The 13,740-nt window shown below is 41.7% G+C and overlaps 1 protein-coding gene across 3 annotated transcripts in view; it reads right to left on the bottom strand.

Annotated features, from left to right (window-relative positions):
- Nucleotides 1-490: 490 nt before the first annotated feature.
- Nucleotides 491-13,740, bottom strand: part of RCE1 (Ras converting CAAX endopeptidase 1) — a 253,422-nt gene continuing 240,172 nt past the window's right edge. For all 3 annotated transcript variants that reach the window (XM_069644759.1, XM_069644760.1, XM_069644761.1), the window contains one exon: nt 491-7,834. In XM_069644759.1, coding sequence (XP_069500860.1) covers nt 7,599-7,834 — 236 coding nt within the window. In that variant the 3' untranslated portion in view covers nt 491-7,598. The remainder of the gene's footprint in view (nt 7,835-13,740) is intronic.

Here is a 13,740-nt window from a genome sequence, read left to right as displayed (position 1 = left end):
TTTTTACAATGGAAATGTGTACATTTTAAACACTAGCCATTTCTTTATTACTAAAAAGAAACAAAAGTAGATTAGACCTGAAAAGGACACTTGCAGTTTTAAAGTTTTACATTTTACTGAGTCACTAGATCATTGTTGAAATCAGTCAAGACTTCTATGTAGAGAGTTAAAAGGATTATGGGCTCCAGCACAATTCTTTTATGTCCAAACTATTAGTTTGACATAATCTGGAAGCTCATTGATTACACCCCAAAGCATGAGCTTGGAATATAGAAATGAACGAGTAATTCAAACCCACAGAGCATTTTGGGATATCCAGAAGATTTGGCTTAAAAATATATGCAGTAGGCATCAAATATTCATCAAATGTGTTGATCCGATACAAAAATGTGAATTTTTATTCTGTAAATGTACTGTAATTATTTGTACACTGCAACCCAAATCTCAGTGGCAAACAAATTCAACAGGAGAAAAAAGGACCACCACCAAATAGTTGTAAAATGAAACTTTATTCGAACATAGTTATCCGACATGTAAATATTTTTAAGTTACCTTTGTAATAATATTTTACATCTCTCAAACTCAAATTCAGTTTTATTTCTCTGTCCTCAAGAAAATATGTGTTTTTGCACCCATCACCAAATCTGGCCAATTCTGAAAATAGATTTGTTTTTGTATATAAAGACACAATATATAGTTCTTTCCCTATAAAATCCCGGCATGTGGAGAAAAAAAAAAAGAAAATCACGATGAGAAGTATGCACTTAGCGAGTGAAAATGTATACCGTAATACAGGAAGATGGTCACAGCACCCAACCTATTGAGATATGTTGGTGGGCAAGGTGGAGGCAGTCAAGTAAGGTAATTTAACCTTTGTCAGAATGTGGTGCTGCATCATAGCACAAGCTATCTGCAGCAGTAGGGCAGGTTGAGATTTACTGTGCTCGAGTTCAGAAAGGTATTTTTATTATGGTATCCATCCATGTGGTGACTGGCTAGAAATAGGAAGTGATCGTCCCTAAATGCAGGTCAGTAGCAATTGGAAGGAAACATAACAATTACACTTGCATGCAAATAAACATCGACATTACACTTGGTTTTCAGAGGAAATGGGGATCAGCACTAAATCCCAAAACAACATGATGCAGGAATGGATTTGCAGTTTCGCTTAGACCTTTTCCTGTCTAACCAAAACAGGGCAAGACTGACATGTTAACAAAAGAATATGCTCTTTAATTTTAGACAAAAAAACACCATTCTGACCTTAAAGGTTTGTAAAACATTTAGATCTCAAAACATCCCCGATTATATAATTCCCCCCCAATAAACTGTATTTTGGAAACTTAAGATTGTGTCTGGTGACTTGGAACTTAAGATATGCCTATTTTGCTGTGTCAGAAAAAACATTAAACATCTATATACACATGAACAATTATTTCACATTTATGCTTCATGCTCTGTGCGTTGTCCCAAAACTGAGCGTGGGGTATGCATTCTAGGTAAAACAAGCAGACAGAAGGGATACTGTACTGTCCACACAAACAATAAGAATCTGCTTTGCCCAAATATCCCTGGTGTAACACTAAGGTGTTTGAACACCAAAGAGTTTTTCAGTAGCAATGAACTAAACCGACCTGCGAACTAAGATATGCTTATTGCAACACTATAGTATAGAATTATATTTCAATGAACAGCATATCATTTAAAAGATTATTTAATTTCTATTTGGCCAAGTCTTTCAATTATCTAATATGAGGCCAGTCAGAAGTATCTCACTGAGTCCTCGTGCCTCAGTTGGACACTTGTGTTTCGAAAAATAAGCAGCAATGCTGAATTTCATATCATGCTGTGAGGACTAATTCCAATTTGCAAACTCTGAAGTGCACCAATCAGACTCGAGAGACCTTATCTCTATCCATAAGCCCTGCTAGGAAGGAGCAGGGTACCATCTCTCTACAGATGCTTTGTTTTTTAGTCAGTGATAAATACACAAACTACCATTCCCAGAATGCTCTCTGGGACTGTTTTGAATCCTGAGCAATGCGAGCATGCATAACATAGCTTGGGGCCAACCAACTGGTGAGAAGGTCCTTGACTGATTAATATTGCTATTCATTATACATTATACATTTTGGGTAAAAATAGAAAGTATTTCTTGTAAACTCTGCCTTATCTCCTACATAAACAAGTCTGCTCGCCAGCGAGTCCAAACCAGTGCAAGATAAACAAGGCTGAAAATGACTTCATCCACAGAGAATAAGGAAACCACACTCGGAAGCTTTTCCATGCATGTAGCGTGCAGAACCATTCTAAGCATCATCTCTTGGATCCCCCTTGAACTATTCTGTATGTAACGGGGGTCTGTAGCATTGTCAAGTGAACAAGATGCAACAGATCAAAAACTTCAAAAAGGGAGTTGGGGGAGGGTAGGAGAACGAGTCAAGTGAGCTCCCGATTTAAAAAAAGATGATCACCACCATTCCGCTATCTACATCAGCAAGTAGAAAGGAGTGCTTTTCATTTGTTTTTAAAGCATGACTAAGCACATCATTTTCATGGTTTACAAAAGTAAACATTTGAATCACTTTTGCTAAACAAATACTGTATACTCAGAAATCAAGAAAGATATACAAGTGGCTATTCAATGGCCTCAATTGTTGGGGAAGTGTTAAGATTCACAATCATTCATAAAGTGAAGATTTACTAAATTTTTGTCAACACATTTTGCCTTTGTACACACACATGCACACAATTCTAACAGGATCATTAAACCAAAGTTGTTCTGGTACAGGAGGCTCCGACTGCTTGATTAGCATTTGTTTAATTGGGAGCACTGTGCTCTTGCAACCTAGTTATGACTCTGCTGCTGCATCATGAGCCGGGGAAGCCGAAAAGTGATAAAGAGCAAAGAGTGGGTCAAAATACGTCTGGGTGACAGGTGAAATGATGGTGGGGTAGAAAGTTAGCACAATACAGAGGTGAGGAATGGTAGTCTGATTTAAGAGAGGGAAAAGCCTAAAGGCTTGTACAGCTTTGTACAGCTTGAATGATCACTGAAGGTTGGGGTGGGCGATTTTACTGAAGGTAGGGCCAGTCCTGTCACTGGCTGGAGCAGGTGCAAATAAGCTGTTAGTTACAAGAAGTAGAGAAGGAAGGGATTGAAGGTGGGGCTAAAGGCAATGTACTAAAAGTAAAGGCATGAGCTACTATTCGTGAACAAATTCCATGCAACAGGTGTCACAAGGTAGCACCCAAAAGCATGCACGGCAATATATAGATAAAAGAAAATTGGGGATTTACCTTTGCTAAAGGATGAATGAATACTTAATTTTCCTGATGGGGAACACAATAGTTTTTTTGTGAACAAAAATAACATTCTAGTCGCTGGAAGAAAAAAAAATGCACTATTCCGAGAGTGCCCTTTTTAAAAAGATGTTTTTTGAAAAATAAATACGTATTTAAGGTATGTGTTGGCGTTTATACCAAGCTCCAAGGCGCAGCAGAGGGCTTTAGAGAAAATAATGAACCTTGCATGAGCTTCTCATACAAGAGGTGCTGTGCAAAGAACAAATGTGGTATGTGGGCTTTATATAAACCATGATGTAGTGGTGATATTCGACATATAACAAACAAAAGCAGATCACACTCTGTGCCATTGACTATTATTTACGTAAGTTTACTATCTTTGGCACACAGATAAAGTGATAAGCCCACAATTGCACACGTTTCAGAAAAAGTGCTGGAGCAGGTAGACTAATCCGAGTGTTCAGTTTCCAAACTTAGTCACTAGGCTACATACCCTCCATTTACACTTAAAGTAGTGAATGTCTGCTCAAAACTGACATTTCAGCCATGGGATCGCATAGATTAAAAGGTATGCGCTGTTAAGGATTGCTAAATGTGAGCACTTTCTTCGTTTCAGTAGAGCACCACATACAAACTGTTTCTGAAGCTACCATAAGCGATAGGATAGCAATCTGTGGGGAGGGGAGACCGATTGCTGTGCAACATTATAATCTTAGGCAAGCACTACATTTGTTGAGCACCTGTATTCTACATGAATGAATTATTTGGCATTTTAGACACCTCGTTTATTGTTTCGCAGTGTTTTAGCAAAGATCTTCAAATGAATCGTACTGCAAACCATTGCTTTCATTGTCCCATCGATGGTGCACTTCATTATTGCATTTCTGTAACTATTTCTTTTGTGCCCCAATTTTGTGGACGTGCCGTCTGTTTTCTCTTACTTCCTGGTCAGTAATGCGTAGTGAAAAGGATAGATGAAGCTTACAGCAACAGAGAACCCTGTGAGAAGCAAACAGCATGGTTACAATGTTTACTCATTTTGCCTCGTTGAGGTATGAACAAATTCCCCAGTGAAGCAAGTACTCAGAATTGGGACGAGCAATTCTTGCAGCTTTGGTAAGGCAGTTTTCATGGGTCTCGTCAGACAAATGATCACATGTCTCCAAGTTGCTTGGACCATTTTAGGGCAACTGAGTTCAAATTGCCTAAAAATGCTGTAGCCCACTTCCATGCTCGTGGTTCAGTGAATCACTAGTCTGCTGCACGAATGCATGCAAATAGCCTCTTGCAAATTGAGAGTGGTCACCACGCCCAGGACATCCTGCTGTTTGGATACTTTGTAAAGAGATTTAAACAGTTCTGTCAATCATGGTGGATTGAAGTCTCAGTATTATTAAACACTACTACCAATAGACTGTCTGGCACAGTTTATGCAGTGGCCCATTACTGGTCTCATCATGAGCTCCAGTCAAACCTAAATGTGGCCCTCAATCATGGTTAAGAGGACAGACCGACCTCCACATTCAACACGATTACACTCTCTAGAAGGTCTGTTTTTCATGACCTGATATGGACGACTGTGCGAGTACTGAGCAAGGACCACTATCTGCAGCAAGACATCAGTAAGGTTTGCCCCTTAAAGGATTTCTCAATAGAGAGTAGCCTTTTTTCCAAGCATGGCTGTTTTTTGCAGGTTTTGCCATTCATCTATCAGACGGGCCTACAATAATTGAGTAAATTAAGAAAAGCAAGACATTGCAAATATAATTGGTGGTTCTGACAGATTTCAATGGGGGGTGCGGAGGCAGTTCAGATAATTCTGGGAATAATGTGAACACACCAGAATTGTGAAGTTAAGTGAGGCGTGAGTATACAAGGAATTATCTTGCAGTCCGACACAGTTGCTACGTAACATGAAGGGATATCATCAGACATGGTTTGTCAGACCAGTCATGTTTCTTCAAAACGAAGAGCTTCAAGTTATATGGACTGATAATAGCAGAGCAACATCACTAAAGGATGTTTCTGTCGTCTGTGGCAAGTAAACCTGCGTCAGTCACACGAGAGGGAGGCACTGAAGTCAGCACCACATGGGAGATAGATGCCATATAGGGAAAGAGGACTGCGCTGCCGAGAAGGGAGGGGTCACTGCTGTGAGAGATGGGTACAGAAGTTCACATCACAGTGTTCAGGCAGAAGGGGCCCATGACACTACACTGTTCTGCAGGAAACCGCATCAACACCCGATCCTGCCAGAAGGTGATATCAGAGTGCACCAAAAACCCGAGAGGTTCCTCCATGGAAGAAGAAGAGGGAGACTGTAAACGGAGGGTGCAAACATGTGAGCCATAGGTAGTCAGGCTCAGTACTTTGCCTCAGAGATGGGAGACCACTAGCATAAGCAACATGGCAATGCAGTGGAAAGAAAGACGGGTGTGTGTGTGTCCAAAGTCTGGATCCCAACAGCTGCCAATTCCTGACACGTCCATATAAACAAAGCCAATTCTGCATCAGCAAGGGAGGGAAATGGTAGGGAGAATAACCAATTGTGGTAAGGTGAGGGGGATTCCAATATGTGAAACCAGGCTGAAAGAGGATAAAAGTGGTCTGTTATGTCAGAGACCCATAGGGGGGAGTTACTTAATGTCTTCTACAGTCTGCAAAGACTGAAAAGCGAGAAAGGCCTGAAGACCTGGTCCAATTGGAAGATGCAGTCAAATCAGTACTTCATTTGTGAAAATCATCAATAACGGCAATTAGGAAGTCGGTTTGTGGAGCAACCACCCTGCACCACAGGAAGTTTAAACAAGTAGGAAGGAAAGGGAGTATCGATAAGTGATACTATTTTCCAGACAACAAGGGATAGGTACATTTTCTAGAAAAAATATTCAGGCATACATTTTGACGCAGAGTGATGCTTCAACGAAAAAGTATCTCCTGGGTAAGGCTAGAAATGTAAGATCTATTATTTACATCAAATGGTATGGCACGATGTCACTTTCTACAAAGGTAACACTGCAGGTTGTACATCACAATGCTGTAAACATGCATGGTTAGCCACAGAAGGAATTTTAGATCCAAAAACCTAAGGGCAATGGGAGCTTGGGCAAATCCAGGGCAGCTCATTAGAGGTAAGACTAAAGATTAGTTGGACTTCAGGAAATCCTGCTAACTTCAAAACCCTGAGATAAATTAGTAAAACCTGTCCCACAAATTCAATACTTTTTACAGTTGACTTTCAGAACATTGAGGGAAGTGGGAAAAGAGGCAAAGAGAAAGACACAGTTACCCAACTGGGGTGTCAATTATGATCTGCAATGACCACTCTGGCACACACGTTTTGGAATGTTAATGTGGCTGTGTTTTTCACTGCAAATAAATTATCTTTTAATGAGATTTAATTGATTTCTGAGCATTTAAGTAGCACATTTTTAAAATATAAAATAGACAGTGTCAGGAGGCAAGCATCCCAGTATAAACAAATATCTGCTTGGATTAATTAAAAAACTCTATACGTAAAGATGTTTTGATCCATGATGTAATTTGCTTCCGGAGATAGATAGATCACTGGATAACATCTCTCAACACCTTTTCTGGATACATTTATGACTAATTACTGGAGGTGGAAATCATCGAATTAATACAAATTGATGTTCAGTTACACCATCAAAATAATATAGGTGTAATGTCAAAGCTTATGATAAAAAGCTAACAGGTGGTGTATAGGAGAAAAGAGCAAATTTAGTAGTCTAAAACCTATCAGTCTTTTTTGAAAGATCAGCTATTTACTGGTTGCATTGTCTGTTGTCATTATTGTTCATTTGCCTCAACTATCATGGGTTTCTTGCGACATACATGGTGATAACCACAAAAACCCAATTCTCTGCCTCTTTCCAACAGGCTTATTTAGCAGGCAAACAACTATGCCCGATGTCTAAAAGAGTCAGCAAGCGGGGATGACACTATCACATAGAATTAGGAAATACTTCATAGAGGAAAATAGCTTTTGGGCTGTCTGTGTAGAGTTCAAGTTAGCCCCTGAGTTCAGCAAATCATCCCAACATAGAGGTTTGTCTATTCTACTGTACAAAAATATATATTCTTTCGGTATATATTTTAAAAACATATAAATCTTCTTTTCAAGCCAATGGAAATGTGTTCGCTTCCGCATTTCAAATTCAAGACAAATCACGGTGTTGCTTTTCCCTTGAGTCATCAAAATCCACGGGTCATCCCCCTTCACGCAATTGGCAAAATCCAGCAGGATACAGATCAATGGCAGGGAAGTAGACTCATGAGCAGAGCCAGGAGCTGTCACTGGAGCCTCTTTGCAGCAGGTGACAGATGGGAAGGTCCCCATAGAGAGCTGGGTCAGTCATAGGGTGTAGCAGCAAGAAGAAGAGGACCATGCCTAGTACATAGAAGGTGATGATGATGAAGCGTTGTGGGTGCTCACACGCAGTGAAGATGGCTGGAAATCCAATGTAGTTGCAAAAGGAGTGGCATAGTACTGGTCCAATCAGATGTCCTGCAAAGTTAGTATCATAAGGCAGTCAAAACAAAAATGTACTTTAATGCAATGTGTTGAAGTTCATTAATAGGTGAAATAGTAACAGATTATCCCTCAAATGCAATTATTTATCAGCAAAGACATTAGAAAAACATAATAGATCAATTGCTTATTAGCATATAGTGGAAAAGAATGGTTGGCCTCTTAGCTTCTCGGAACAGTTCTCCACAGCAGAGTTTTTCACTGCTCTTCCATGAAGCTAGTCAGGCAAACCTTCATGTGTATATTCAAACAGGTTTTTCTCTGGTAAACTGCCTCTTGGCTCAAAATAAAATCGTAAAAGCATGTCTCATATTAATGTCACTTCAATAACCATCCTTGGCTTCCAATTTACAAAAACATCACTCAATGCTTAGCAGACAATTTCCTTTAAAATGTTCAATAAATTACCCACACCTGAATGAAAACTCGTCTAAGATTTCCACATTTCACCTAATGCTGCTCGCAGTCTCTAAGAACCAGTTGATAAAATATTTTAACAGACCACACCAAGCAACCTATTGCAACTTTACTATTCAACTCTGAGTTTTAAAGCATAAGGACAGATTTTCTGTAATATGTTTTTATATTTGACTACTTGCCGCTCTAAACAACTTGAAAAGGCGCAGCACCACGCAGGGGATAATGAAACGGTTGTGGCCACCAACCCTTTTGGGAAACGCCTGAGGGTTTATCGAAAGCATGCTGAACTCCTAACTTTAAAGCTTTTTGTTGCCACGTTGGAAAGACAATGGTGAGTGAATGGCGCCAGCAGGTACAACCTAACCTCGTCAGTGACCCCCCTGCTCCCATTCCTGGGGAATATTTTCACAGTATCTGCCGACAGTTACCATGACTATTGGTCAAACTCATGCAGCAAGCGCATCACCACAGGACGAATAGATCATGTGATTATTCCGACTCCACCCAGCCCCACAACCCCCAACATGACAACGTCTTTGTAAAAAGTTCAAATGTCCTCAATGAACAAGTCTGTGCCCCTTTAGACAGATGTACCAAATTTCTGTGAAACATCAACTTTAGGAGTAACTATTTCCAAGAGTCAATTTGAAAATGTCCTCATTTATATTCCTGATGGATGCATTGATGGCCTTCTCCTTTCCTGGAGTGTGCACATCATCCCTGGCAGGGCATCATTGATCATCTCTCTCAGGTGTGGAAGGCATAATACCCCAATGCCAAACTAGTCCACTACAATGCTTCTCAAATGAATGCTTCATCCAAAGTCTGGGTTTCAGAGGTGTGCTGCTACCCAGCTCACAAATGAGTAACCAATGATCCACACAACCCTCATAATGGCAGTGCCAAAAGGAGAAATGACGTCAAGAGACCGCATGAATAAAAAATGTCCAAACTGCGTTCTTTAGGCTGACTGGCCAATGTTAGGGAGTATTCTCATAAATGTGCTAATTCCCTTCACCTTCGAGACCCCCCGCCCAGCAACTTAGCTGGATTTTGAGGACTTGATTTTTTTTCCTGGAAAGCGTGTGAGCCTTTTTTCCCCACTCTCATGTATTTTGATGTATGTTGTACACTGGTGTTCTTTGATTATGGAGTTTTAAGATAACACCATAGGCACCTTTTCATGTGTGTTACACAGCACCCTCAGTGCAGTGACACGAGGGTGTCTTTCTACACCTCCCAAAGGTTTAAATACCTTCTCTGGGATAATCTACTGTTTCCCAGAGAATGCAAGGTTAAATTGACTATTAGTCGATTTAAATTCCTAGACCCAGCACACACTATCTTCTTATAGAGTGCTGGAGTGGTTACCTAGTATCCCTGTGTCTAGAAACTTATGTAGCCTTTCCTATCGAAATGGCTGGTGGCCGTGGTTTTAGAACAAACTAACATGATTTTTCCCAACCGCGAACACCGGTAGCTAAAAATCACGGGAGCCATGTTTTTCAAGATGGCTCCTTAAGCCACTTTGTTTAAACGGGTCCCGGTCTTTTTTCGCCATTTCTTTTTGGAAAAGTCCTTCTTGCATTTGTCTCTGCGCGCCAAACCAGGTTTGGTCCCTTTGTTTCCATGCCTTGGCGGGCTTCAGAACTGAAGACCGCCTCTGGCGTCTGAGTGTCTGGGGTGGGCAGGAGGTGAAACTCCTTGTCTTTGTCTCCTAGGAGACCCAAATGCACTCTGGCGTGATTGGCTGGCTGACTGTCCGGCAAGGACAGCCATCCTTCTGGGTGAGTGGCAGCAAGGCTGCAATGAATGGGAGAAAACAGTTTAAAAGGCGAGTCTTCTGGACTGGAATGCAGAGTCGACCACTGGAACGAAATGAACCGAAGACGAGTTGGAAGAGGACGGCTGCTGCAACTCCTGGACTGTTGGTTTGCCCGGTGAAGCCCCGCTGCAGGTCCGAATTGCCAAGTTCATCTCGACAGAGAGCCCCTTCAAGGATGACTTTGTCCTTTGAGTTGGTGGGACCAATCAACTCGTAAGCAACCTGGATACCATTCTCGAATCTGGATTACCAGGGGGAATGACACCAGCTTGTGTGCTTGAACAGTTACTCGAACTGAAGTGACTCCATTTTGTCAGCGTTTTCCGACGATCCCCTGCAGTGCAGGAGTCCCCCAACGTGCTCCCTCTTGTCCCCACAACTGGGGCTCAGGAACAGCGAGATCTGCAGGAACTGCCAGGAACCATCGTCTTCAGCTGCATCTTTTGCTTCACACTAAGGTACTGTGCCAACCTGAGTGAGAGAACATTTCTCTCGCGGTGGAAGTTCGTGGAACTTTCCCAACTTACAGGCCTAATCAGCTTGTGACCCAACATATGATTCTTTTTCGTACGAACTATTTTTGAGAACTTTACAAAGACTTTACCGTTAACTTCAAGAACTGCTCTTTCCTATTCAAGACACTAGTCCATTGACTTTGGCCTATGCCTATTGAACTGAATCGAGTCCTCTAGTGAACTATAACTATTTGCACTGCCGAAGAAAGTATTTGTGATCTATATACTAACTTGTTTCTTTTTGCTCCCATTGAAAGTAACTGAAATGCCATTTGCTCCTATTTCAGGTGAGCCTAATTTGTTCAGAAAGGTATTGGTTTGCTAATGAAGTGTGTTTCTGTATGATATTAAGTTGCATCCTTCTAGTGAAATGTTTTCTAAATGATTGTGTAATAAATTAATAAGTGTTTTACCAAGAAACCTTGAGTACAAGTGTCTACTTGAACCACTGTGATTGTAAGACCTCTGTGTAACCTCTTGTACTGCTCACATTCCCTCTTGAGATGAGCCTGGCTGCCCAGCTCGCTACCACAAAACTGTGCAGTACAGACCTATACCAAAGGTTGGTTTTTGCTTACACCTGTAGTCCTAATTGTATGTGGTGGTCCCAGAGGGTACTGCACACAATTCTGCCAAACACCCAATACTTGTGAAAAGACAGTAGTGGAGAGCACTACAGGCCCAGACTTGTCCCCAAGTGTATTCACCCACCACTCCCTTTCTGATGTGTTTTTAACTTTGAAGTCCTGAAACATGGCAAGCCTTTTAGAAAGAGCACACACACCAACTGAATCTCTCCTTCCATGTACTTTTTGGAACCTCAAATGCAAACAAGATACAGCGAGAACAGTAGCAAATGTTTCAATCCAACTTCACCTTAACAATATTATAAACTAGAATTGGCAGGGTAAAACGCTAACATACGTGTGCCAAAACACTACCATGAGGATTTCCTCCACAACATCTATATATCCGTGCTGCCTCCTTTAAAAACTTGGGGTGCCAGGAGAATTCACTGAAATCTGTTCACAGAAACTATAGCATACATATTAGCGTTGCCACTGTAAAACCATTGCTCACCAGGTACATTCCCGTCCCTTCGAGATCTACATCCTCACGCCTTTGTTTCCTGTCCCCGACTCACTTAGCGAGTAGCTTTTCTCCTATTGCAAGCATAAGAGAATAGGATGTATTGTATCTTGAATATGTGAAGCTTACTTACTGAACAGGGCCTTCCACACAATCATCCTGCTTTACTTATTAGTTCACGCTCATTGGAGGGAATTATGAGGAATGGAATTTCAAAAGACTAATTAGAACTACAATGAAAAATTGAATGAAAACTACAAGAATATAAGTTAGTTACATTGATACAATCATAAATATTGCAGTGCTAGACATACACTACATATAGAATACACAGGCATTAAACATATTGTAAGGGTGCAGAAGGAGGAGACACACACAGGAGGCCTAAAAGTAAAGAGAAAACCTATCTTTCTCTAATATATGAGGGGTTTCCCAGCCTCAACTAAATTGCTAATGGGTCTGTTAGGATGTCTTTGTAGATTAAAATGTCCACCGTCCTGTGTCTAAACATCCCTACCCTCTGTCCCTTACACTTGTAACTAAACTAAAGGTTGCACAAATGTTCTTGGTCCAGGAGAATTACTCCCTCCTCCTGAACAGGATGGCACCGTTCTGGCTGCAAGTTCATCACCAGGAGGAATAACTCCCTTCCCCTGACCTTTTTTCAGTATATTCGTTATGGCAGACCAGGTTCCCTAACCTGTCAGGTACTGCCACGAAGAAGAGAAGTTATATTGATCTTCTTTGTGGGTACAGGTCTCTATGGTTTTCTTCTGGCAGACTTGGCTCACTTCTTTGCCAAGTACTGCCAAAACGAAGATGCTGGTAATTATCTTCCCTTTGGGTTGAAGGTTTCAGTCCCCGCTCTATGTTTTCTTGTGGGTGATTATTAGAGTTCTTTGACATTTTACAGGGTATTTTCCCTCTTGCCCCTGTATTGGGGAACTATTATTAATATGGTATTTATTGAGAGCGCTGACCTAGCTTCGAGAAGCAACAGAGCGCTTTACAGAGGTATCCAACAATACTGATGCATAGCAGAGCGCTTTTCTGAGGGAACAGAACAGATATGTATTGGTTGCATAGGGTACAGAGAGACACAGAGGAGGGGGTACAACTGTAAAGGGGGCAGGGAGGAAGGAGCGTGGCAGGCAGCGTCTAGCAAGGCAGGTGGCACGGGAAGGGAGTTGTGATGGCCTAGGTGTTGAGGAGGAGAAACTCCTTGAAGCAGTGGGTCTTGAGTTCTTTTCTGAATTGTAGGAGAAGGCGGGCAAGTCTGATGTGGACGGGGAGAAGGTTCCATGGTCTTGAGTGGAGGGGAGGTGGGGTAGACAGAAAAGGCTTGTTTTCCTTTTTGCAGCACTGAATTTCAATTTCAAGTCTGCACATATCCTGGCGTCTGGTGGTGTGCTGTCCGCCGCAGATGCTGAGTTTCTCTGCGAGGTTGCTGGGTGACTTGAGGTAGACTGCCTTATAGATGATGCAGAAAGACGTGAAGGTGATTAGTGCGTGCAGTGGGAGCCAATGAAGGTTTATGAGGGCCGGGTTGATGTTATCTTATCTGTGTAGACCTTTGAGGCGTGTGGCCGTGTGTAGAACACTTCTCAGGGGCACAAGGGAGGACTTTGAGGAGGGAATTGTCACCATCCAGGTGCAAAATTAGTAGTGCTTAAACAGTGGATCTAAAGCTGTCCAGAGGGAGGAAGGGCTTGATTTTCCACAGGAGGGAATTGCATCACAAGAGGGATCTTGAAGAAAGATACCTCTTCAGAGGAGTGCTTAAAAATGGAGAGCGATGCCAGATACCCCTTAATTGTACCAACCTAGTGCCTCAAGTCAGAGTCTCTCTCTCGCTCTCTCCCTCTCTTTCTCTCTTTCTCTCTCTCTCTAAAACGAAAATGAAGCCAACCGTCACTGCGCAGGCTTTATACCATCGATGACGTCGACATCAGGATTGAGGTTAAGGGACATCGAATCGACCAACATCGACGCGCAGGGCCCTCTGCTGGAAAAAAGTTCCAAAGCAGCTGAAG

The sequence above is a fragment of the Ambystoma mexicanum genome, chromosome 2p, assembly GCF_040938575.1.
Source record: "Ambystoma mexicanum isolate Mex_15411 chromosome 2p, UKY_AmexF1_1, whole genome shotgun sequence".
Lineage (NCBI taxonomy): Eukaryota > Metazoa > Chordata > Amphibia > Caudata > Ambystomatidae > Ambystoma > Ambystoma mexicanum.
Note: the sequence above shows the minus strand (reverse complement) of the source record. Positions and strands in the feature narration are given on the sequence as shown.